This window comes from Aedes albopictus, chromosome 1 (genome assembly GCF_035046485.1).
Source record: "Aedes albopictus strain Foshan chromosome 1, AalbF5, whole genome shotgun sequence".
Classification (NCBI taxonomy): Eukaryota; Metazoa; Arthropoda; class Insecta; order Diptera; family Culicidae; genus Aedes; species Aedes albopictus.
Window position 1 is genome coordinate 25,142,652 of NC_085136.1, and position 26,865 is coordinate 25,169,516.

A 26,865-nucleotide genomic window follows, 5' to 3' on the forward strand; every position below is an offset into this window, starting at 1 on the left:
GATATTTTTCGAATATTTAATGTAAATGTCACGGACTACCTTTGAAAAATGCCAAATGATATTCACCGTGAATATCATTTGCATTTTTGGAAGGTACACAGCAAAAAATAAATGCAACTCGCCCGATGTAACTCATTCCGATGTACTAAATAATCAATGTAATCACGATTCCTATGTACGATTACATCGTTTTGATGTAAAATGTTTTGTTCTTATGTGTACATCGTCCTGTGTAATATTCATGCAACCGACGTATTGATCGGGTTGCAGCAGTTCAGATGTAATATTACACAACATTTTTTTCTGTGTAGTTCGTGACATTTACCTTAAATATTCGAAAAATATCGGTTTTTCCGTGACTTTCTTGCAGAACTGGTCTAGCCGCACATTTTTTTCATATACCATATTCTCAGGTTCAGCTTCTGAAATGAGCTGTAGGTGATTGAATTTAGATATGACGAAATAAATTTTTTGCACTTGCGTTGCTTATTTCCTTGATTTTCACTTGCGATAGCAATCATATAACGGCCTACTTTTCTTCACTAAAGCAAAAGTGCCGAAAAGTGCTACTTTTCGGCACTCTTTTGACAACTGAAAAGTAGCACTTTTAGGCACCTTTGCTTATGCGCACTTTTTACTAACTGGCACATTTTCCGTTGATACAGCTGTTGCGTCTACACTACATCCACTGAACACTCGTCCGAATCAGGAAGATTTAGTTTAGTGCAGATCAGCCATAGAAACACTAGCTGAAACTTCCTTCTCTTGTCCATACTGCTGTTTGATGACGACGGAGGACTGAAAATCTGTGACACCTACTACGCCATAGCCTACCTGATCAAACATAACAGCCGCGCTGTCGTGCATGAGAGCTTCCACGTGGTTCTGCCTGATTTCATGTTTGTGAAGCTAGGAAGATTATCCTGAATGAGTATTTTTTGCAATTGCAAAAAAATTTGTATGCAACTCGTTGCAAAACTCGATTTTTTCAGCACTCGTTGTATTTATCCAACTCGGCAAGCCTCGTTGGATAAATGTACGACTCGTGCTGAAAAAAACATCATTTTGCAACTTGTTGCATAAATAACTATTTCAGCACTGCCAAACATCAGCTCTATGCAATACATACCGTCAAGAAATTGCGATGCGATGATCGAAAAGTGGGTGGCTGAACGCTATGCGAGACTCGACTGTAGTAGGTTTTTCACTTCTTCAACGATGGACAGCATCCACAAACAACCGCACGCATTCAGCCGAGTCCTCACGCGGCATCATCGCGAGAGCATTGCGGTGCGGTGAAGGAATGCTTGCCAAAAAATCAAAGCAGCCGCACGCCATGTGACAGAGAATGTCGTTCAGTCGGCACGACGCTCTCTCACTCACTTCTCATCGTTCTCTCTGTGATTTTCCACCGTCCGCTTTTCCAACCATCACATCGCCTACTCGACAGCAGCACCGACGATGACGATGACGATGATGATATCTCAGCTCCTCAGCTTACTATGGATGATGCGTCTCCATCTCTCACTTTCGGTCGTCGCCGCCGACGACGACGTCGTGTGGAAAACGGAGAAAATGATGCTCACGACGGCGGCGGCCGTCGAATCCGACAGCTGAACGTCGCATCGCAGTCTCGTAAGGATTTTCGTTTCTCCAAGTCGGTCAGATAAATTTCGGCACTCGGTCGGCGCGGAAGGAAATTTTGCCAAGTCGCGCGCGCGGAACGTTCGCTCAGTAGTGTAGTGAGTAGGTACAAGTCAGACGAGTTAGTGCGGATGTGTTAGTGCGCAGCGCACCTTTTGCGCACACTTTACTTTTCTTTCGTGATTAATTAGTGAAGCGAAAAGATCGTAGCAGCGTGAAGAATTTGGGTAATTTTATCGACTCAGTGCGGGGAAGTGTTTATAATTTCATTTCGAGTGGTGGGATCAGATTACACACATTAGATGGACATTGGATTGCAAAAATCATACGGATGAATTCCACGACGGATCGATGGGGAACGACGATCGCTGAATTTTGTGAAGAAACGAAGTGTGAAGAAAGAGTACATGCCATGTGCTTGTGGTTGTGCGTAGGGTGATCGTGACACGGAGTGTCACAACTGAGGGGATCTCTACTAGTGGCGGAGTGTGTGCAGTGCAGATAGATAGAAAGCGTGAAGATGTGCAAAGCGCAAACGTTTTGATGGTTTTGGAAGGCGATCAGTTTTTCCTGTGGTTGTGAACGGTGGAAACTTTGCGTTTCTGTGCGGATTGTGGTGCGGATTAGATGGTGTTTTGAAGAAGTTCGACAAAGGGTGTATTTTTCCGAGATGAGTTTATCGATTTTATTTGAATAAGTTTGTAAAAAAATGAATAACAAACAGGAGATTGTTTTCCCATTATATACATACATACTAGTTTAGTTTAGGCAGCTGCTACCTGAATACAGTACAGTGATACTTAATTTTTACAATCGTAGATTGCATTTTGAGCTGACAAAGTAGGGTATCAGACAAAATAAGGACATTTTTTTGTTATACTTAAGATGAATTTTAAGCTTTTTCTTAATGGTTCTACGTTGCCACTGGAACAAGGCATGTATTTCTTCAACTTAGTGCTCAATTCCACAGTTATTAAGGACTTTCTTTGCCTGCCAATGCATGCATTCTTATATTGTGAGGCAAGCACAATGATACACTTTGCCCAGAAAGTCGAAAAAAAAATCCTTACCGGAACGGGAATCGAACCCGCCGTATCCGGATTTACGATCCATAGCCACTAGGCTAACTGGAGACCCTAGTTATAACGATATTGAGTCCTTCAGAGCAGAAATGTGTGAGCCATAGGGGAGGTGTGTGGTTTATGTACGTTCAAAAATTACAGTGATGGTTAGGAGACGAGAAAAACATGGGATTTTATAAGTGAATAGTGATTTGTACATGTTCTTATGCTCTTTACAGTAGCACTGTTACAACGGTAATTTCTTCGCCAATCGGTAATCGGTTCTTTCTGGCTTGCAGACTTAAAAAAAAAACACGGACACGTTTTATGCTTCCAGTGAGCTATTCGCTTTTTGAAAAAAAGCACGACGCTAGACAACGGACTAGCAAGCAACGCCCAGTGGCACAGCCGAAAAATTTTCCTGGCAGCTGCGGCGGGAATCGAACCCGCGCTCCTCAGCATGATGCGACTAAGTGCTTGGTGACAATAGCCGCACAACCACGAAGCCACTTGTGTGTTGGTTCGCGAGACTGCAAGCCTGACAGAAATTACCGCTGTAAATCTACCAGTCGAAAAAATCAAAAAGAACTGTTACATAAGTCATAGAGAAATTCCTAGAATTCTTGGAAGAATTCTGCCCATTTAACATTACGATGGCCAATTAGTCTTGTGGAGGCTTTCAAATTTTTTTTTTGCTTTATTATGCTTCTAACAACCTCTTCTAGACTATTTGATTAAGAAAACGTAACTTGGATAAATTCCTAGATGAATTCTTTTTGTATCCATTGGAGATTGGGAGAGAAATCCTTGAATAAATCACTTGCGAAATTCCTGCAGGAAGAATTCCTGAAGTAATCCCAGGATAAATCTCAGAGAAAATCTCTGGGGAAAAACCCAGGTGAAATTGCTGAAAGATGGGTGTAATGGTAACTTTTTTCATTATACAAAGCTACGATTTGTAATCTATCATGTCCAGTCAGTCTTTTGAAAGTGTTATAGACAATATCAGATCAGTCGGGATATCCTAGGTCATCCAAACTGTTCTTGAGTTTAGTTCTTGAAGTCTACTGGTGTAACGGTGGCTTCATTCATTATACAAAGTTACGATTTGTAATCTATCATGTCCAGTAAGTCTTCTGAAAAGTTAATATACAACATCAGATCAGTCGGGATATCCTAGGTCATCCAAACTGTTCTTGAATTTAGATCCTTAAGTTCACGGGTGTAACGGTAACTTCTTTCATTATACTAAGCTACGATTTGTAATCTATCATGTCCAGTAAGTCTTCTGAATGTTTAATATACAGTATCCTAGGTCATCCAAACTGTTCTTGAGTTTAGATCCTAAAATCTACGGGTGTAACGGTAACTTTTTTCATTATACAAAGCTACGATTTGTAATCTATCATGTCCAGTAACTCTTCTAAAAGTTCAATATACAGTATCAGATCAGTCGGGATATCCTAGGTCATCCAAACTGTTCTTGAGTAGAGATCTTAAAGTCTACGATTGTATGAAGCGATACTCAGTTTGTCAGATATAGCTGATATTACGAGAATAGACCTTACGTTCTGAACTCAGAGATAGTTTGGCAAACCTGGAACATTCGCGTAGTGTCTCTAATGATATTTGAGATTTCACGGATCTCAGCAGATTATGCTGTGCAATTATTTATTGTGAAAACAAATAAAGTTTATCTTGTAGATTTGAAGTACTTCATTATACAAAAGATTGGACGAACCTGAATGTCCCAGAGGTTCATAATAAGCTAGTAGACTTCAAATTGCTCCAGTGATTGCGCTTGTTTATGCAGGATGTCACAAAGGTTTATAAGGATACCTTCAGGTCCAGACACCACGGATAAATATGCAATGTTACTCAGTATAAGGCTGTTGTTACGAGTGTAAACCTGAATTCCTGAACTCGAAGGTAGTTTGGCTGACCTGGAATATCCCTGTAGTGTCTATAAATGACATTTGATATTTCAAGAGTTTCGCGAATCCCAGCAGATAAAGTTTTTCTTGTAGATTTGAAGGACTTCATTATAGAACAGTTTGGACGACCCTGAATGTCCCAGAGGTTTATGATAAGCTAGTAGACTTCAGATCGATCCAGTAATTGCGCTTGTTCATGAAGCGTTACTCAGTATCACAGGTATGGATACTGTTACGAGTGTAGACCTGAAGTCCTGAACTCCAAGGTAGTTTGGCTGACCTGGAATATCCCTGTAGTGTCTTTAAATGACATTGTAGATGACAAGAGCTTCGCGGATCCCAGCAGATTATGCAATACTATTATTTATGGCGAAAACACATTAAGGACAAGGTATTTGGAGTACATTGCTCAAAATTTCTAGAGCACCGTTTTTTAGAACCGTTGAACGGATTTGGATTAAAATGCATCACGCTGTTGACAACCACTGAACAATTAGCGTGATGCATTTTCATCCAAATCCATGCAATGGTTCTTAAAAACGGTGCTCTAGAAATTTTGAGCTATGTACTCCAAATACCTTGTCCTTAAGTTTTTCTTGTAGATTTGAAGGACTTTATATTATAGAACAGTTTGAACGACCCGGAATGTCCCAGAGGTTTATAATAAGCTAGTAGACTTCAGATTGCTCCAGTTACTGCGGTTGTTTATGCAGCGTTACTCAGTATAACAAATATGGATACTGTTACGAGTGTAGACTTGAAGTCCTGAACTCCAAGGTATTTTGGCTGACTTGGAATATCTCAATAGTGTCTCTAAATGACAATGCAGATGTCAAGAGCTTCACGGATCCCAGTAGGTTATGCAATGCTATTATTTGTGGGGAAAATACATAACATTATTTTTGTAGATTTGAAGGACTTCACTATTGGACAGTTTAGAAAACCTAACATCCCAGAATATAAAACACCTTTTGATATTGTTAACGAATTCTAAATGAATACATATAAACGTGACCCACATCCAAGTTCAGCTTTTAGAACAACTGGTATGTCAATTATTTCGGTTTTACCAAATGTCATGGTGTTCAGGATGTTCTAGGTTTTCAATGAAGTCCGAAATACAAATATTCCCTTTTTTCCCTAATAGAGGACTCAATTTGCAACAACTTTGCCGAAGACAGTATTCTTCTTCAGCCGAATGGATGAATTTATACAGCCGTTTCTATGTTGGGGTCATATATGACCCCTCCGGCTCCAAAGCTCCAAAGCTCCAAAAGGGAATTTTAGGGGCATTTCAATAGTATTTCAGGGACGTTTAATGGAGCTTTGAGGGCGATTCAGAGGGCGTTTCAGGATCCTTTAAAGAGGTTTCAAGAGAGTTTCAAGGCAGTTTAGTGAGCTTTGGGAGTTATCAGGATTTCAGGTTTTAATGGCGGTCCTAGCGGTTTTAGGAGCGTTTTGCGGCATTTCAGGGGCGTTTCAAGGGGTTTCCAGGAACCTTTTGAATGCGTTCCAAGGGGTTTCAGGGGTATTTCAAATTGATTATGATGATCTCAAGGAGTTTAGAATCAGCATTAGTAAACATACACAAAAAAAAAAAAGATGACTTCAAGGCCTTTTAATGAGATTACGGAGAGGCGTTTCGAGGCATTTCAGGTCAGAGTCGTATCAGGGTATCCATTTCAAATGGTTCGACCCTGGACAGTTTTTTGACTTCCCTGGACATAGTGTACCTGCCTCATAATAAACAAAGTCGTGCAATAATGGTAGGCAAAAAAGCCCTTCAATTAATGTCTATGGAAGTGTTCAAAGAACACTAAGTTGAAGTGAAACCAGTCAAGTTCCAGTGGGGAGGTAGAACCACAACGAAGAAGAAGGTTTGAGGGCCGTTTCAAGGTATTTCAGGGGGGTTTAAAGGGTTTTTGTGAGGGAGTCCCTGGACATCCTTTGAAGCTTCCTAGAAATCCCCTTAAAACCCCCACGGACTCCATGTAACGCACCTGAGACCCTCCGAAACCCCCGAAAATGCCTCCGCGCCGCTCTGAAACTGAACTTGAAATGCCTCCGAAATCTCTCTTGGACCCCTCATAACGCATCTGAGACCTCCGAAATTCAAAAAACGCCTATGTAACGCCTTTGAATCCTGCCAAAAATGTATTGGAACTTTCAGAAGTGCCTTCTTATAGATACGTACATAAGAATCCGTTTTTAATTGAAACAGACTGAAAGCCATTCAGAAGTGCCTTCGGAATTCCCCTAAAACTCCCTCGGACCCCTGGAGCCCCCCTAGAACCCATGTGAGCCCCGGAGATGTCATTGAGATCATTTTAAACGCCCCTGAGAGCTTCTGGTAGCCGATGAACTACCCTGGAACTCCCTGAGGCTCTTTGAAGCGTTCCTGAGCCCCCATAGAGCCCTTCTGAGTGTCCTGAAACGCTCCTAAGACTCCCTGAAGTGCCCTTGAGACCTCCTGAAACTCCCTGAACCCCTAGAGAGGACCCTGCAACCCTCTGAACACCTTAGAGGCCTCCTAGTACCATCTGGAACCTCCAGGAACCTTCTTGAAACGCTTATAAAAGCCTCTGGTTGCCGTTACCATAGTTACCGTCATTATAACATTTTCTTATGCACATTACCTGAGCAGGAAGCTGCAGAATACCAAACTCAGGCATGCAAAACCCAGGACCTACAACCTGAATAAGGTATTCAGGACTATCAGGAGCTCTGCATAAGAGGTAAAATACATAAAATAATAATTGGTGTTTATTCTAAGAAGACCATGTAAATAATAACATCAGGTATAGCAATACCTCAACAATAACCGACGATTTTTCCATTATTGCATAATAGCTCAAGCAGTCCTCAATAACAAACCGATAACTCATTGAGGTATGTTTTGTCGATTACTTGATACCTACACAATACCAAAATAAGATATTTTCAATACCAGGATAACCACCAGGGTGCGAGGCCGCCATTTTTAAGAATCCAACATCTTGTATGTAAACATTTGTGTATCCACAAAGGATTCCATTGTGGATACACGATAGATGTTGGCTCCTGTCAGATGCATTAGGTGGGATTAGGGTTGCCACATCCGTGAGGATAACCGACTAATACCTTGTCTTGGTATTATGCTTGACTGTGGTATGGTACAGTTATGTGCCAGCTATTCGTTCCTGCTCGGGTATTGGTTCTGAGGAGATGTTCCTCTTTTAATGCAGGGCGTAAATGGAAATTGCATAAAAATATGCATGCATAAAAAAGGTTTGAGTCTATATATAACTGGAATGAAACCAGCACTTTCTCATGGAATACCTCATCTAATTCTAGCAAGAAAAAAATGTTGTATGCAACTCGTTGCAAAACTCTATTACACACTCTCGGCAAGTCTCGTTGGATAAATGTACGACTCGTGCTGTAAAAATCATCATTTTGCAACTCGTTGCATAAATAACTATTATGCAATGATTTTTTCATAATGCAACTCATTTGAGTTGCATAATGTTCATAATGCAACTCAAATGAGTTTCATTATGAACATTATACAACTATTTTTCATTATGCAACTCACTTCAGTTGCATAATGAACCAGTTCGGAAAAATTGGCCATAAAAATACCAAAATGAGTTACATAAAATGTAAATTATGATTCTGAATTGCATAAACTTACTTTTATGATAGTTTACATGATATATCATGTAAATTTGTGTTATATGTCATGTAAATACATAGAGTGGAAAATATTTACCAGAAATTTCAACGAAATTTCGAAAACAATGGTTTTTGGGGAGCTGGTAAACATTTTTCACCAGGAAAAATCAGGAGATACCTTGATCCCTCCTCAAACTGGGTATGAAATAAAAATACATAAAAAAAATCCAAAAATGAGAGAATGCCAGCTTTTTGTTTAACTTATCATGGAGATATGTTTTTCTGTTAACTATCTGAAATAATTTATAGCTGATTACGAGGCGATAATTTCGTGAAGATGCTTAGCGGCATCTCCAATTGAAGATCTGGAAAGGTCCTATTAGACATGACAAATATTTGGCCAAACAAGCCCACCCGGGTAGAGGAAAAGAGCTTAATAATAGCATATTTTGATATTGAGATCAAAATGTGATATTAGATTGATTGATATAAGAGATAAAAGATCTAAAAATAATATCTAAAATTTACTCTACGAACATCATCATCAGATCATATTTAGATCTTGTAAGATCTAACCAATAGCAGCAAGCTATTCGTTTGATCTTGAAATATCAAATTTTGATATTGTTCAGATGCTCCATGAACATTTTTTTGATATTATTTTCAGATCTTTTATCTCTTATATCAATCAAACCAATATCACGTTTTGACCGTCAGTAGTTCACCTCTACCCGGGCAACAACTGACCAACACAACGTGAATCATGGCAACCTTGGATAAATGTTGGACTTCAATGGCAAATATTTGTCATAATGGCAAACAGTGTAATGGCTCCTGAAGAATGTCTGACAAAATTCCCAGGTAATTGTTAAGAAAAGTTTTTTTTAATTTTTATTTTTGTGAATTTTAACCTAAGGTAATTTTACACTGTTAAGAAAAGTCTTTTCTAGACAGCTTGTAGCACGCAAATTGCGGCTAAGAGTTTTCCCGTCTTCTGCTTCGTTCCCTGGCTCCAAAAACAGACGGCTTAAGCGCCACCTCCGAAGAGGACCGTCTGTCGAGTTATGTTTGCCCGGCAAGAAACCCAACCTCAGGGCGGGTTTGTTTTATAAGAGACCAAATAGCGATTTAGGGACGATACAGAAAACTCAAAGGTACGGCTAATCGAGATATCTCACTTATAGAGGTCGCCTTAAGCGATTCTCAAAATATGGTTGATGCTAACCGTCGTTCTACCAACTCACAAAGACACCACTCACGAGTATCATCACTGGAAGAACTCACCAGTTCAAATTTCCCTGTTAGCTTCGGACACGTGAGTGGAGAGACTGATTTCCCAGGCAGTCTACCCTGGCGTACAAGAATTAACTAAAAAACAGGTAGAACGACGCGAACGTGAGAAATCTCGAAGACCAAAAAACTGTTACAGGGAAAGCACTAACATTTCACAAAAATACAGCTTGTTTGAAGGTAACGAAAACTAACGAAACATTTATTGAAAATTTGATAACCTAGGTTTTATTCATGTTCCTTTCCATGCTAATTCATCTTCTTCTACTTCCTAGCTTTCCCTACGTGTGTGCGGTTTTAAATTTGTTACTATCCTAGTTTTGATTCTGTCGACATTTATCGACTCATAATCTCCCCGAGCTCGGTTAGTTGTGTGGAGTTTTCAACACATGCGCATGGTTAATTGGATTTGTCTACTCACGGTACCTTTCAGCTGCTCATCAATGCCGTCGACAAAACAGAAGCGACGGTGTGGCGGTCGACGGACGGCTTGGTAAAGAAGCACGCTATTCTTACCGCATCCTACGGTGGTATTGCGCCGCTACCTCCAAATGCGTGCGACGCGCGGCGGTTTGGGAAATGCGCCTTCCTCGCTGCCGGTCGCTAAACGGACCGGATCACCGGCGCAGTTGCTTGTTGGTGTTGATGACGATGGGGGTCGTCGGTGGCTTGGTGGGTACGGTGTCTACCTCATGAACACCGAACAAAAACGTGGTCTGGCCGCTCTGTCGGAACGGGTGTTCCCTTCCGGCTTTCCCCTCAAACCGGGACTTTTGACGCTGCGACGTGGGGTCGAGAGCGCGTTTGGCGAAAAAGGTGCGGTGTGCCGAGCTTTCGGCCGTGGATCGTTAGATCGAAATCCTGAATAAAAAGCCGTCGAACGGCTGTTCGACGCATTTAACAAAAGTTTACTCCACACAACAAAAAATATCAATTACCTTTTTCTATTCACTAACACGCACACACAAACTACTTGACCGCACTTAACCTTTGGCTTAGGTTATTGAACTGGCTAACTAACGGAAAGGAACAAAAGTAACATTAATTTAATCTAAAGACTTCTCACATTTTAAATCACATACTTAATTAAACACACCGCGACACAAGAACTTTAACACGCACTCTCGCCTCTTCCACGGTCCAGGTCAAAATGGACGAGTAGAAGTTCTGTAGGTCCTCAGATAAGGTCGGATCCCAAGACTTCGTGGCCGGAAATACGTAAAATTACCGAAGTAATTTTACGATCTTTTCAAACGACAATTCTCATCAACCACGAATGAGAACCGAATAAATGCTATCTCTTTCACTTTCATACCCATCTGAATGATCTGTATCGCTCCATCTATTTTTAAATACCCGATCCAATTTTATCGAGAGAGTTCGGGCTTGAACATTGAACCTCGAGATTGTTCGGGTTTCGTGGTGTAGTGGATAGAACGGCAGGAATTTTATTTACATGTATTAGACTTGAGAAGGCGACTTGCATGCAAGTTGTATGCGGGTTTAACGGTGCATGTCATTTCGAATGGTGACATTGAATATCGCAAACATTTATAGTGAACTTTGGAATTTAGTATACTTGACAATGAAAACCAATAGATTTAAATGAAAAATAAATTAACACTAATAATAAATTAACATTGAAGAACATGAAAAATATTTAATTTATTATACAATTTATGTACATTCTAAATACATTTTCTATTATATATTGAATAAATCTTAAAATAATATTTACACAAAAATGACCATGCTACAAGCTTTAGAAAAAAAAATACGGAAGGACGAAAGAAGTTCATATGGCAATTAAACGAATTTCTCAAAGTTTATTTTCAAAATGAACTCTTTGAGAAATTTCTGACGAATTTCTGAGAAATTTCCTAAATACGTTTTCGGTAAAGTCATGGGAGTTTCCTCAGTAAGTTAACCTATGCCATTTTTTTTACAAGTTACAGAAAGTATTGGTAGTGGATTTTCTTGTTGTAGCTCAATCTCTGAAAATTTCAAAAAGAAGTCAGAAGGCAACATCTCCCATTAAGAGGAATTTTGGTAAAAACTTTAAAAGAGCTTTTGCATTAAATTCCTTGTGACATTGCTGGATATACCCTTGCGTATAATGAATAACTTGAGAAAACCATACCAAATCGTTTTTTTTTTTGCCAGAAGCTTTGAATTTTATTGCAAAAGATTTGGATCACATAAAATATATTGGTCTGTGGTACAGTTCGCCAGGAAATCAACGGTTAAAATTAGAATTTTGAAACAAAAATAGTAGTCATAATAGATGGATTCTTATATGGTTTGGTAGAACATTGGTAGAATAAATTGTTAAATGAGTACTAGATGGCGACCGTGACTTCGGTTGATGTTCAAAATAAAAGTTAAGTGAAAAGCTGAATTTTCACTTAAAATTTATTACTGTGTGTTTATTAAATGCTCTCTCATAAGTCATTTTCAATTCCATCTGAGTGTCAGTCTCATTTTACCGTGTGGAAGGTTAACTTTTCTGAAGACTGCGATCACGGCTTCCCTTTTCCCCGAAACCAAAACCAAACTTATCTTTTCTCTTATGGGCTCTGGTTGCCTACTTGGATCGCGAACGGCCCGACACCATCCTGTCACAATCAATTTGCTGAATGCAAAATTTGTAAAATACCCATCGAAGTCGCCATCGTAGTAGCCTCTTAGCACAGTTACTACCACCATGAGTTACACTCAGTGGCGTACGCAGAAGATGACCACCAACGTCGCGTGGGCGAGACGTTTCTTCTCTTATGCCGCCTCCTCGTTGTTGTCGTTATATAGTCGTAGTAACGTAACGCAAAAAGTGGTCAATTGCGGGCCGAGTTAATTAATGTCCAAGCCAAATATATGGTGAGGGACCAGAAAAGAACGATGCCCAAAGTGGATCACTCTTCTAGGGGCAGTCTGCTGAATGCACTAATAAACTACATAGGGTGCCTGTACCAGTTATCGCACCACCTAAGAAAAACTATTTCTACAAAAATAAGTGTTACGCAAATAACTTGTAGTCAGTTGGACGAGTAAACAAAGACTGATTTTATTATCGAGTTCAGGTTGAGTTGAGGTAATACATATGAGGCAAATGTGTTAGTGAGTGAAGTGGATATAAACAAGGTACATATTATTAAAAAGGTAGGTAGAGTTTCCTAACATCTCCCCCTTCATCGTTAACTCAGAACATTTCAAAGTCCTCGAATTTCTTCGGGATAGTGATGGCTCGACGTGACCGGAAGGGCGCGACAGACTCGCGTGCCGGTAAACGTTGTGAGCTTGGTTGAGAGTCCCTGATGATGACCGAAGGTTGCAAGGGTGGGTTATCTTGTAGAGTGATCGGCGAACGTTGTGGATCTCGCCGAGGTTCTTCCTTGATGCGCACTGGAGTCCTCGCTTCGGGATACACCGGCTTTATCAGTGTGTTGTCGCGGCGATATTCCTTGTCTCCCGCAGCAACTATTGTTGAACGGTCCGTAACTGGTTTAACAACAGTTGCGGGGCGCCAGTCCTTGTCGTCTGGCTTCAGCTTCATGAACACCGGCTGCCCGATCTCTAATGCTGGAAGCTTCTTTGCCTTGCGATCGTAGTACTGCTTCGCTTCTTGTCGATTCTTTTTTATCTTCTCGGCGACACCTTCTTCTATCTTTGGCAGATACTTCCCCTCTGCCATTGGTACGCCAAACCGTGTGCGTCTGTTCAGTAATCGCTGAGCCGGAGATGAATCACACTTGTTCGGAGTATTTCTCCACTGCAGAAGAAGATCCCAAAAGTCCTGTTTCGATTCGTACGCTTTCTTTAGTAGTAGCTTCGCAATTTTAACGGCTGATTCGGCTTTGCCGTTTGCCTGCTGATGGTAAGGGGCTGACACGGTATGCTGAAATCCCCAGTCCTTCGCAAATCGTTGGAAATCCTGGCTCACAAATTGTACACCATTATCCGTTGAGATGAACTGCGGTCTCCCGAACCTCGCGAAATTTTTCTTGCAAGCGTTGATAATCGCGGCTGAGTTCAGAGATGGTAGTTCATCGATGTCAAAATAATCAGAGAAATGATCAACTGTTATTAGGTATACCGCTTTTCTGCCTCCAAGCTCAATTTCGCACAAGTCCATGCTCAGTTTCTGGAAAGGATAGCTGGGAATTTGATGGCTCTGCATGGGCTGCGGCTGTTGATTTGGTGCAAATTTTTGACAAATGTCACACTGCTGAACCTTCTGACGAATTTGGTCGTTAATGCCGGGCCAAAACACTCTGTCACGAGCAAGCTTTGTCGTAGCTTCGATTCCGGAGTGCGATTGATGCAGCCGATCCAGAATATCCTTTCGAAGGCTTCGTGGAATCAATATTCTGTCGTTCCGAAACACAAGTCCGTTATGCGTGCTGAATTCATCCCTGAATGGCCAGTAAACCTGCAGCGACTCTGGTACTTCCGACTTTGTAGGCCATCCGTCAATCACAAACTGGATGATTGTTTGTATTTCCGGATCCTGCTTAGATTCCGCCTTGATTTGCTGAACTCTGTCATCCGAAATGGGAATGTACTCCAACGCATACACATCGTAGATGTCCTTGCTGCCAGGGTTGTTAACGTTAATCAACGATTAACGCCGTTACGTTAATTCGTTAACGTTAATTGTAACGATCAACGATTCTTCCGTTGATTTTTCAGGATCGTTGATCAACGTTAACGTTAACGCAGAGCGTTGATTTAACGTTAACGACTCCGTTAATCTTCCGTTAATTTCTGTATTTTGGGATCAGCCATCATCCAAAATAACCCATTTTAATCAATTGGTAGCACTCAGCATAATATGCGAAAAGCTTGTGGCGGACATCTTTGAAGATTTTTCTACGGAATTCAGGCAAAAAGTGGGAATTCTGCAAGAGCTTTTACCGATTCTGTTAAACAATATCTAGTAAATTTGTAATACGTTTCTGGTAACTATTCATGGAACACATTCTGGATAGTAAACAAGAACTGGAAGAACCTTCGATTAATCTTTAAATGATTGCCTTTGGGAGATATCAGGTTTTTTTTTTAAACAGACAATTAAGCTCCCCCAAGTTGCACATTTAGGTAAAAGTGTGACTGTAAGTGGCACAGGTTCCAAGAATTATGAAATTTAAAAATATAAATTTCATATGCCTTTTCTATGAAATAATGGAAAATACAGAGAATTCTATATGTTGAGTGATAAACATGTTGAAAATATCATTTCCACGGTCAAAGTTTTTTATCTCCCATAAATTTACAAAGCAATCAACCAAGGAATATATTTTGAATCATTCAAAAATTTCAAATGTTTTTTTACTCCTAGTTGTTTTGAAAGCTAAATTTAACTATGCATTTTGTTGACCAAACATTCGCTTTCATGCCCCATTAGCTAACCCAACATTATATGTGGCAACTCTTTAAGCGACTATTGGAACTTTGCCTAGTGCGCGAAGAGTTATTAGTCCACTAATGTGGGCGCTTGTTCATGGGTGGTGTGATGAAATTACAGCGACCTTGGTAAATTTAAAGGCATTAGAGAAAAAAGCTGATGAAACAACTAGAATTAATTCGTACGTATTTAATGATTCAAAATATTTAAACCATCATTAAAATAATTTCAATAAAGGGTAAATTCAGTCTTGCTACTTTTCCAATACCCTACCTCACTGTATAAGAAATTAAGTCTCTGCGTCCAATATCACCAACAGTGGGTTATTGTAAAGCCCATAAAGCCACAGCCGTAAAGGCGTGGGTATTCAGCATGATCATGCTGAGAGTGACAAATTCGATTTTGGTTGATCCAGAAATTTTCCTTGACTTCTTTGGGCATAGAGTGTCTTCGCGCCTGCTGCACGATATACACATGCAAAATGCTCATTGGCAGAGAAAGCGCTTAGTTAACATGTAACTGAGGAAGTGTCCATAGAACACTGCTGAAAAGCAGGCTATATTTCAGTGGGGGCGTTACACCAAGAAGATGAAAAAAGAAGGAAAATGGATGGAGTAAAAAATCTTGCTACTTACATCAGCTTGCATTGTTTTCCGTGTTTGAGTGCAGTAGAACACAAAAAAGTCACTGGTGACCGGAGAGATTTAATCGATAAATGATTCTGCTGTCCTCAATGCCAAAATCCAGTAGATTTTCAGAAAAAAAACATATCTTGGAAGATTGTAGAAGTTTATTTCAGCAATCGTGCTGACTGGACATGGCCGGTCTGTGATAAAGATTCCTTGAAATGAAGGAGAAAATTTTTGACACATGGATGGCTACTATGATCACCTCATAGGGAATTCAGATGTTATTTTTTTTCTCATCACATGAAGTAACGCTAGAATTAACGATAATCGTTAACGTTAATTTAACGCATTCCGTTGACGTTAACGTTAATTGCCAAAAAAATCAACGCAACGTCGTTAACGTTGATATGAGCGAAAATTAACGTTAACGGCGTTAATCGTTGATTAACGTTAACAACCCTGCTTGCTGCTTACATCGTTGTCAGCTATTGACGCACGTGAAAGCATGTCAGCTATGATGACTTCCTTACCTGGAGTAAACCGTAGAACCGTGTTGTACCGTTGAAGGGCCAAAAGCATCCGTTGGATTCTCAGTGGTGCTTCCACCAACGGCTTCTGAAAAATCCTGATGAGAGGCAGATGATCCGTTTGAATCGTAACCGGTTTTCCGAGGATGTACATTTCAAATTTACGGCAGGCAAACAGGATGGCCAATGTTTCTTTCTCGATCTGCGCATACTTGCGCTCCGTTGCGTTCAGAGTCTTCGAGGCATACACCACGGGCTGACCATCCTGCAGCAGTACAGCTCCGAGCCCAACGCTACTGCTGTCACATTGGATAACGACATCTTTCTGCACATCAAAATATCGAAGGACGGGAGCGCTTGTAACCATTTGCTTCAGCTGATCAAACGATTGTTGCTGTTCCTGATTCCAACTCCATGGTTCGTGTTTGTTGGTCAGCCGACGAAGGGGTTCAGCTACTGATGCAAGACTGGGCAAATAGTTGGTCAGATATGTTATCATACCCAAGAACCGAAGCAGCGACGGTACATCCTCCGGTGGGTCCATTTTCATAATACTGTCTAATTTTTCCGGGTCTGCCTGCACTCCGCTTGAGGTGAGTACGTGTCCGAAGAACTTAACCCTTTCCTGGCACAAGTTGATTTTATCGCCGTTTAATTTCACCCCTCGCTCTTGCATACGCTTCAAAAAAGCATCCAAGTTTGCGTCATGATCGTGTATGGCTTCTTCTAGTGTCTCTCCACAACCATAGATTAGCACATCGTCGGCAAGCGCTTTTACGTTCCGCAAACCGTTGATTGCTTCATGGAGCTTCTTCTGGAAAATTTCGGGTGCCGGAGAGATCCCGAACGGCATACGCACCCACCTATACCGTCCAAATGGCGTCCAAAAAGTTGTCAATTTGGAGCTTTCCTCGTCCAGACGCACTTGCCAAAACCCGCACTTTGCATCCACGGTTGTGAATACCTTGGCATTGGACAACTCTGGCAGCAACTCGTCGATCGTTGGCATTTGATAATGAGGTCGCTTCAAGGCCCAGGCTGCGTATTCCTTCTGCTGAACGATGATTCCCTGTTGTTCCATCTCCACCAGCGTTTGGCGAAGCTCATCCCGCATAGTAACAGCAATCCTTCTTGGCTGCTGGACAACTGGCTTGATTGTATCGTCGACTTCCAAATGTACATCTCCTTCTAGCCTTCCGAGACCTCGAAAAACATCCTTATGCTTCTCCAGAATCTTCTTCGCAGACGACAGTGGCTGATTCATACAGACGGTGTGACAAACTTGGATTAATTTCAACTGCAGACAGGTGTTTTTCGACAGCAGTGGAGGTTGATCGAACCCGACGACATGGAACACCAGCTTGTATTGGCCGCCGCCGTGATTGCAGTCGATTACGGTTCGACCGAGTGACTTCAACGAACTTCCCCCGAACGCCTTGAGAATTGCTTGTTGATTGTCCAGTCGTAGATTGTTTGTTCCAAGGATCTCCATGGCGTTTTTCTTTCCGATGACGTTACACGAAGCAGCCGAGTCAAAAATACAGGTCACGTTCACTGGATGCTTGTTCACGTCGTAGAAAACGATGCTGCCTTTCAACATGGAAGATTCGCTGTGGTTGATGCTGTACAGGTACTGGATCGAATCGACCGATTCCTCAATCTTGCAGTCCTCTTCCAGATCGCTGGGCTCCTCATCGACACTGTGCACCTGTCCTTCCTTGTGGCTTGAAGTCTTCTTGATCGGTCGGTGCTGGCTTAGCGATTCCTGCTTCTTCCGGCACACCGCGGCGAAATGGTTCTTTTGTTTACAAAAATTGCAAACCATTCCGCGGGCCGGACAATCCGTTAGCTTTTGGTGATACGTTCGTCCACAGAAAGCACATTTCTTCTCACGTTTCTTGCTGGATCCAATTCTGTTCACAACTTGCATCGATGGTCCTGGTTGAAGCAAATTGTTACGTTCAAGCTCTGCTTTGGTTGCTTCTTCGGTGCGGCACTGATTAATTACAGCGGCTGACGTTAGGTTCTGCTCTCCGATGAAACGTTTCCGTAGGTTCACGTCCAGGATACCGGTGATTATTTTGTCGCGCAACATCTCATCTTCCAGCGCGCCAAAGTTGCAGTCCTTCACCAATTCACGAGCTCTATTGATGAAGTGCGACATCGTTTCTGTCTCACCGGTGTCGCTACATTGCTGCCGGCATTGGAAAAACTCGTATCTCGCCAGCTTCACATCCTTCTGCGGAACCATGTACCTGGATAGAGAGTCCAGACAGGCCGCTACCGTATCCTGTTCGTTAGGCTGCAGGGGCCACAGATTGAAAATTTTCCGTGCCTCCAACCCGAGTGCTGCCTTGAATGTAGCAATCTTGACACGCTCATCTCGATGCTCGAGACCCGATGCGATCAGGTAGATCTCGAAAGAGTCCCTGAAATTGTCCACGTTTTCTTTGATGTTCCCGGTCAGCTTCAATTGTTCGGGAAACGGGATGCTGCTGTTAATTGCGGGTGCTGCCGCAATCGAATTTCCTGGCTGAGCTACAGCCTGGGGCACACCATTTCCAACTTGGCCAGTGGGGTTGGCCATATTTGTCGTTTCCTTTTCTCGTTTGTCCGAAATCTCGAAATTGCGCAGTAGATTTTTATTCTGACACCATGTTACGCAAATAACTTGTAGTCAGTTGGACGAGTAAACAAAGACTGATTTTATTATCGAGTTCAGGTTGAGTTGAGGTAATACATATGAGGCAAATGTGTTAGTGAGTGAAGTGGATATAAACAAGGTACATATTATTAAAAAGGTAGGTAGAGTTTCCTAACAATAAGAAGAAGTCCGACGAATGTAAACAATAAGTCCAATGATTGATTAGTTTTTATACTTTACAGGAAAAATATAAAAACGGAGCCAAAACTACTTTTAGTATTTATTACGGCGTGTGCCAATGATAGGAACCCTGTACCAGTTATGGACACATTTGTTAATTTAGGTTCCACTTCGCACTATTTACATGCATTCCTTATGGGAGTTGCCATAACTGGTACACTATGGCGAAATAGGGTGCAAGGAGGCCGAAAAGTTAAGAAAAATGATTTATTTCTACCATAATTTGAGCAAATTGTGAAGTTTGATTGATTGCAATCATATTTTGTGAACGTGATCTGTTGTTCACGATTTTTTTCTTGTTGATTTGTATCTTTAAAGGTTGAAATCAAGTATGGCGAATTTGAGGTACTATAGCCATAACAGGTACACTGAGCCTACTTAGATTGGTACAAAAACTAAAAAAAAAAATGAAAACGCCATTTATTTACAAATTATGACGTCCATCTTTCATACATTCAAGCGTAATTTTTAAGCTCATGAAGTATTAGAACAGAAATGTTTGAATGTAGAATCAGCTGCCGACTATTGAAAAAATGTCTAAAAAAGAGGCAGTTGTAAGATTAGCTTAAAAAGGTAAACATTGACCTGTCAAACTAGAGAATAAGAGACCAAATGAGGTAGATGTAGAACTGGTTTGAAACCAAGTACTACGTCTTAACGTATCTTTAACTTTACATTTAATTTGTAAGATTTTCCTGCATTAGGAAAAATCTACGAATAAACATGGTGACATGTCGCAAAAACCTTCAAACCCATGCAATCTATAGAGGTAGATTGGTACCTGCTACCGTCTATACATTACGAGATGCGTCGCGTTGTGACGGTTGTGACGAGAGGACTTTACGGGCGGTTATGAAATCTTCGACGACGACAACGACGCGACGCGGCGGCTCAGTTTGTAGTGATTTTTCCCGAGAAGGGTCTTAAAAATAGACATTTGGCGGCGCTTTGGTGGAAAATTATGACAAACAGGGCGAGGGGAGAATGAACGATGGTCGTCGAACGACAAAAAAAAAACACAGGGGAGACTGATCGCCGTGATCCCCATTTGAATGGGAGAGATTTGTGGTTGTGTTTTGTGAAGATCTTCGAGAAAAAGAAGTCAGTTTTCTACCTATTTACAGAAAGATTGAAGTTCCCATTCATCGTTTCACGTACGGTATCACATTGTAGTACTAGAACGCGTGGAACGGACAACAACAATGGCGGGCGGCCAGCAGCGGTTTTAGCAACATGGCGGCGGCGCGTCGGTTTTGACAGCCCACAGCTAGACAAACACCGCTTAGTAGGCGAGGGTATTCAAAACAAACATTGTGTAGTGATTTGTCGTGGCAGGCAGGCGCACGGACGGGCACGCACTTGGGGATGTCGCTTTTACGACGGGTTTTTATGTGACCGCGCGAATAAAAGTGGCGAATGAGCTATAAAAGTGCGATCGCCATTTTTTTTTCCCTCTTCTTGTGCCATTTGCAAATCCGTTGACGGATTGATTTTTCAACTGGCGTCGCGAAACCGGGGCGAACTCAGCGTACAATAACCTCGTAAGTGATTTTCGTACATTTCGTAGAAGAAATCTCGATTGAAGAAAAATCGAAAGGGAACGACAGTGAACCAACCGCAAGGATAAATTTCCTCGAAAAAAAAAAAAGACCGCAGTGAAAGAGTTGCGAGTGCCAAAAATCATCCTCGTGGAAAACCATGAAACTGTGGAAATCCAAGAAAAGTTCCTCCGGTTCGGGTAGTGGCAACAGCAGCACCAGTAGCAGCTGCGTGCCCGGAGGCGGAAGTGGCAAGGGTGGGACACTATCGAAAAGCTGCAATTTCAATGGGCACAGCGGCGGCAGCAGTAGCAGCAACAACAGCTTCGAGGATAATAGCGTCGAGACGTCGTTCATCAACCCGGCAGGCAATGGCGGTGGTGGTGGTGGAGCGGCAGCTGTGTCGTCGTCGGCTGCGATAACCACTGCTGGGACGCCGTCGGCTGGTCTGATGCAGTCGTCGGCCGAAGGAGCAAGGGGAGCTGGAACGACCGGGAGCATGTTGTCGGGTGAGTTGCCATTATTTTTGGGCTTTTTTGTTGTGTAACGGGGAACTGGGTACAAGACGCCCCATGTCTAGGAAAAATACTTGTTTTTGAAGTCTTCATTTTAAAAGTTGCAAAATATGCACCTAGAAGAATGTTTGGAGTAAGCTAAATTAATGTAAGCTTTATGAGAGTTTTATAACGGCTGTCATTAGCAGCATGGCATACAATATCACAAGGCAGGCTATAGTTACCTATGTGAACATCCATTTTGGACGTAAGCACTAAACATGAGTACTAGATTTGTAGTAATGAGCTGACTTTTTGTATGGCGAGAAAATAAATTCTTCGTTTCTAAAAAGAAATGGAACAAAATGCATGAGTATTATCATTCCTTGTCTAATTTGGTGTTATTTTAGCAAAACTTTGGGTAACTGTGTTGCTGAATTTTGCTAAAAATGGAGAAAATAACAACACAGTAACACCATAGCTCCTAGATAAATCATCTAACTAGTTTCTGGTCCGCTTTCTTAAAACAATTTTAGAAGTCTGTCGAAAATTTCTTTAAAATTTATAAAAAGTTCGTGTTATTCCTAAAATAAAGTGCTGCATTAAACTTTTAACGATGTTTGAAAACCTACTGAGGAGACTCCTAGAGGTAGACGAGTTTTAAGAAACTCATAAACGAATGGGTATGTTGAAGAGGATATCTATCATAAGTTTTCACAGAAAATCGTGATTAATTTTAAGTAAAGTTATTTATTACTTTTGAGTTTGTTACATCTACAAATTATGAAGAAAATAGATAGGTTTCCATCTGAGCTCTGTCATCTTCAAAGGAGCTCTATCGTTTCAAGAAGAACTCAATCGTCTTCAGAAGTGCTCTGTCGTCTCTGGAGCAGTAGTGTGGCTCTGTCGTCTCCAGAGGAGTTCTGTCGGCTCTAGAAGAGCTTTGTCGTCACCAGAGGAGCTCTGTCGTCTCCGGTGTAGCTCTGTCATCTCCACAGGAGGTCTATCGTCTCTAGAGGAGTTCTGTCGGCTCCAGAGGAGCTAAGTCATCTCCAGAGGCGCTCTGTAGTCTCCAGAGGAGCTCTGTCGTCACCAGAGGAGCACTATACCCCGGCAAAACAGCTCTGTCGTCTCCAGGGGATCCATAAGAGAAATGAGGAGTTCATGAGAGCAATATGGTCTTCATGGTAGCAGTTTTCGTGAGATTATCACGGTCTCCATGAGAGCGCCAAAGTCTTCGTGCGAGGACTTTGGTCTCAGTGTATGGCTGTTTACTCCATGAAATTATACTGGCGGATCTATGAGAGCATTACGGTCGCTATGTGAGCACTATGGTTTCCATATCCATGAAAACCACAGTCTACATAAGACCATTTCGGTTTTTACGAGAGCGTTAAGCTCTGCATACGATCTCTTCGGTCTTGATTTATAAATGTTTACTTCATCGAAGTACTACAGCGTTCATAAGAACACTAGGGTCTGCATGGTAATATTACGGTCGTCATGTGAGCACCATGATCTCTATGACAGCGTTACGGTCGCCATGTGAGCACTATAATCTCTTTGAGAGCACTACGATCTCTATAAAAAAAACTCCAAGATTTTCATGAAATCACGAAGATTTTGTCTCCTTGAGATCACTACTGGCTTCTCGAGAGCACTACTGGCTCCATGAGAGCACTACGGACTCTTCGATAGCACTACTGGCTCCTTGAAAGCACTACTAGCTTATTGGGTTTCTAAGGTCTTCAAAATGCACCACGGTACCTACAATGCCTACAAAAAGCATGAAAATGGTTAAGTTTCGAAATATCTCATTTATAAGTCCATATTGATCTTGATTTGTAAATATTTACTTCATGGAAGTACTACTGCATCCATGAGAATACTAGGTTCTGTATGATAAAATAACAGTCGCCATGTGAACGCTATAGTCTCTGTGAGAGCACTGCGATCTGAGTCACAAAAGTCTCCTTAAGAGCACTACTGGCTCTTTGTAAGTGAATATGTAAATCGGCATACCAGTTTTGAGGTATTAAAATGACTGTTTTAGATTTTTGGTTCCTAGTTTCATAAACTATATGAGTATGAACAATTCATCCAGGATTTTTTCCATAGCTTGCAGTGCTTCTATCATTCCTTCAGAGATTACTTCAAGAATTCATCTAGGAATTTTACCAGTCATTGCTTCGGGGATTTGTCCTGGGATATCTTTTAATATTCCTCCGCTGATTGTTGCAGTGCTTTTTTTTTTCAAGGTGTCTTTCAGGAATTTCTCCAGAGATCCTTTGAGGTATTTCTGCAGGTATTAATTCAGAGCTTTCTTCGGGAATTTCTCCATATGTTTCTTCCAGAATTCCGCTAGAGATTGCTCTATGCTCCATGTGGAATTATTTCTGCTGGAAAGTCTTCAAGAATATTTTACTAGAAATTATGCATAAAATTATCCAGGAATTGCTTAAAAAAAATGTACAAAAAATCCTTCAGGAGTCCATCCAAGTATTCCTTCAATAATTTGTCCAAAAATTACTACAGACATGGATTTCTTCAGATTTTTTTTATCCAGGAATATATACAGACATTCTCCCGGGAATTCGCTAAGAAAGCTCTCCTGAGATTCCCCAAGGAATTCCTCATGGGGTTTCTTCAGAGATTCCTCCAGGGATTCAACCGTGTATTCTTTCTGAGATTCTTTCAGGAACAACTTCAAAGATTTTTTTTTTAAAAATGACTCCAAGAACTCTTACACGTCAGGAATTCTTCATGGAATTCTTTCTGAAACTCCTCTAGGAAATAATCCACGACTTCCTCTAGGAACTGTTTAGAGTTTCCCTTAAGAATTCCTCATGGGGTTCATTCACGAACTTAAGGAATTCTCCTGGAACTGCTCTACTAAGAGTGTAAGGGAGTGAATAATGAATGATAGTTATGATGGTATTCTCTAGGTTGCGAACAAGTGTGAAAATTTATAGAAGGTGAAATTAGGCATAAAGGCCATGTATTGAACGTTCCTCTACGTACTCGTTTTATAAATTCCTCAGGAATATCAAATTTTACATTTCCTCAGGAATTTTACCGATTTCTTTGGTACTTTTTCCTGGGATTTCTTCAGAAACTTGTCCTGGAATTCCTTCAGGAATTGCTCCTTGAATTTCTTCAGGAATTCTTCCTGGGATTCCTCCAGAAATTCCTCCTGGAATTCTTCTAGGATTCCTCTGGGAATTCCTGCAGGGATTTCTCTTAAAAATCATACTGAAATTCGTCCATGAATCCTCCAAAATTTCCTCCAGTTATTCCTCTATAGATACCTCAAAGAATTCCTCTAGAGATTCCTCCCGGGATTCCTCCTGAAAGTGTTCCAGTGATTCTTCAAGAAAATCTTGAGGAATTCTGCCAGGGATTTTCTCTAGGGATTCTTCATGAAATTTATGCAGAGATTGCTACAGGAATTCCTCTAGAGATTTCTCAAGGAATTTCTCTAGAGATTAGTCCAGGAATTTCGACAGGCATGTTTTTAAGAATTTCTCCAGGGGTTCCTCCAGGCATTCCCTCAGGAATTCCTCTAGGGATTCCTCCAGGATTTTTTTTAGGAATGTCTACAGGCATTTCTCCAAGAGTCCCTCCAGGGATTTGTATAGGGATTCCTCCAGGATTTCATTCAGGGACTTTTTCAGGAATACTTTAAAGATTTCCAGGAGGAATTCCTTCGGAAATTCATCCAGGAATTCCTTCGGAAATTCCTCCAGGAATTGTTTCGGAAATCCCTCTGGCAATTTCTTCAGAACTCCTCCAGGAATTCCTTCGGAAATTCCTCCGGAGTTGATCAGGATTACCTCTACGAATTCCTTCACAAACTACTAATGCAATTTATTCGAGAAATTCCCCAGGAAATCCGCTTGGGATTCCTTCAGAAATTCTCCCAGGAACTCCTCCCCGAATTCATCCAGGAATTATTCCAGGTATTCTTTATTCTCCTCGAGTTCTTCCAGAAATTCCGCCAGGTGTTCCTCTTGGCATTCCTCCAGGATTTCATCCAGGCATTTCTGCTGACACTCCTCCAGGAATTCCACCAACAATTCCTCCAGGAACTACCCCAGGTTTTTCTTCAGGAATTCCTTCTACGATTTCCACCATGAATTGATCCAGAAATTCCTTCGGAAAATCCTACAGTACAGTCATTGCACAATTATGGGTCACTCTGTCACAATCATTAGTCAGTCTGTTCGCCATGCAATTCAAATGCAATTGACCCATAATTGTGGGTGACCCATAATTGTGCTATGACTGTAATTCTTCTAGGAGTTTTTCCAGGAAATCTTCCAGGGATTCCTTCAGAAATAATTTTAGAAATTCCCCCATGAATTTTCCAGCGATTCTTTCGGGAATTCTTCCAGGATTTCCTCCGGCGATTCCTACAGAGTTTCCTCCTGGAATTCCTCCAAAAATTCCACCAGGCATTCCTTCAGTTATTTACTTTATTTGATTCCTCTAGTAATTTATCCAAAATTCTTCCTAGAATTCATCCTGAAATTCCTCCAGAAATTCCATTCGGTATTGGTTGGGAATCCGAATTACCCCCGCCTTCGATAGCCTGCTCCAGTTGACGGCTCCTCAACACTCGTAGAGTAATTTCCCAGTCTTCCGGGCAATTTCGTTGATGGGTTGGTTTATTGAACACTAGAACACACGCGACTTTACTTCGGTTACCAATCACTTTAACCCTAAAAGGGATACCTGGGGTCCATTGGACCCCAGGCGCCTTTCAGAGCTCGTCTTTGATGGAACTCATTCAGCGAGGTGACGAAACTAAGGCCATGAAGGTATCCCTTTTAGGGTTAATAACTAACACAAAACAATTAAAATAACCCGCGCGCAGCCTCCACGCACGACCGGTGGTCTGTCGGTATCTGTCTGCCTAATATTGTTCCGATCATCTGCAAACCTAGATTGCCACATGCGATGTTTTTTGTTCGTGTTCAGTGGGCCCAGTAAGAGTTGGTTTCATCTCTGATCTCTCCTAGTTAGTAGACGACCGTTGTTTGAGATGTGCAAGATATACATGGAGCCAGCTCCTCTCAATTTCTGCGACGACCATCTATCGCATGTCCAGCAGTTAACAGCAAACAATGGATAGTAATGCAGCCTGGTATTGAATGTAGGTCACATTTCTGCATCCTAAAACCGGGCGCAGGGTTGAAGTCTGAGGGGTCCGTATTGATCTTAACTCAAACAGTATTCCTCCAGAAATTCTTTTGGGAATTCCTCTAGGAATTTCATCAGAAACTTCTACACGGATGCCTCCCATAATTCTTCTAGAGATTCCTCCAGGGATATTCCAGGCATAGTTCTACGGAATTTTCCCAAGAATTTCTCTATGCATTTCTCCAGAAGGTTTTCAGGGCATTCCTCCTAAGGTTCCTCCAGAAATTTCATCAAGGAACCCTCCAGAAATTCCACCAGGGATTTTTCCAAGAATATCTCCAGAATTTCTTCTAAGGATTCCTCCAGGAATTCTTCAAAAGGTTTCTTTAGAAATTTATCCAGGGTTTCCTCCCAGGATTTCTGCCATGGTTTGCTCTATGAGTTCTACCATGAATTCCTCCTGAATCTCTTGGAATTCCTCCAGGTATTCATACTAGAATTCCTCCAGGTATTCCTTTAGGAAATCGTCCACGGATTCATCCACGAATTTCTCCAGTGGATTCTCTAGGAATACATCTAGGGATTGTTCCGGGAAATCTTCTAGAGGTTCCTCCCAGATCTCCTCTAGATATTCCACTATGAATTTATCTAGGAATTCATCCAGGGA

General features: G+C 41.4%; 1 protein-coding gene across 4 annotated transcripts in view; it reads left to right on the forward strand.

The window, feature by feature from the left end:
- Positions 1-1,649: 1,649 nt before the first annotated feature.
- LOC109428376 (glutamate receptor-interacting protein 2) overlaps positions 1,650-26,865 on the forward strand; it is a 98,367-nt gene continuing 73,151 nt past the window's right edge. Inside the window, exons 1-2 of one of the 4 annotated variants that reach the window (XM_062844234.1) lie at positions 1,650-1,871; positions 20,149-21,071. In XM_062844234.1, coding sequence (XP_062700218.1) covers positions 20,723-21,071 — 349 coding nt within the window. In that variant the 5' untranslated portion in view covers positions 1,650-1,871; positions 20,149-20,722. The remainder of the gene's footprint in view (positions 1,872-20,148; positions 21,072-26,865) is intronic. The other 3 variants (XM_062844235.1, XM_062844237.1, XM_062844236.1) reach the window with 3 other exon arrangements.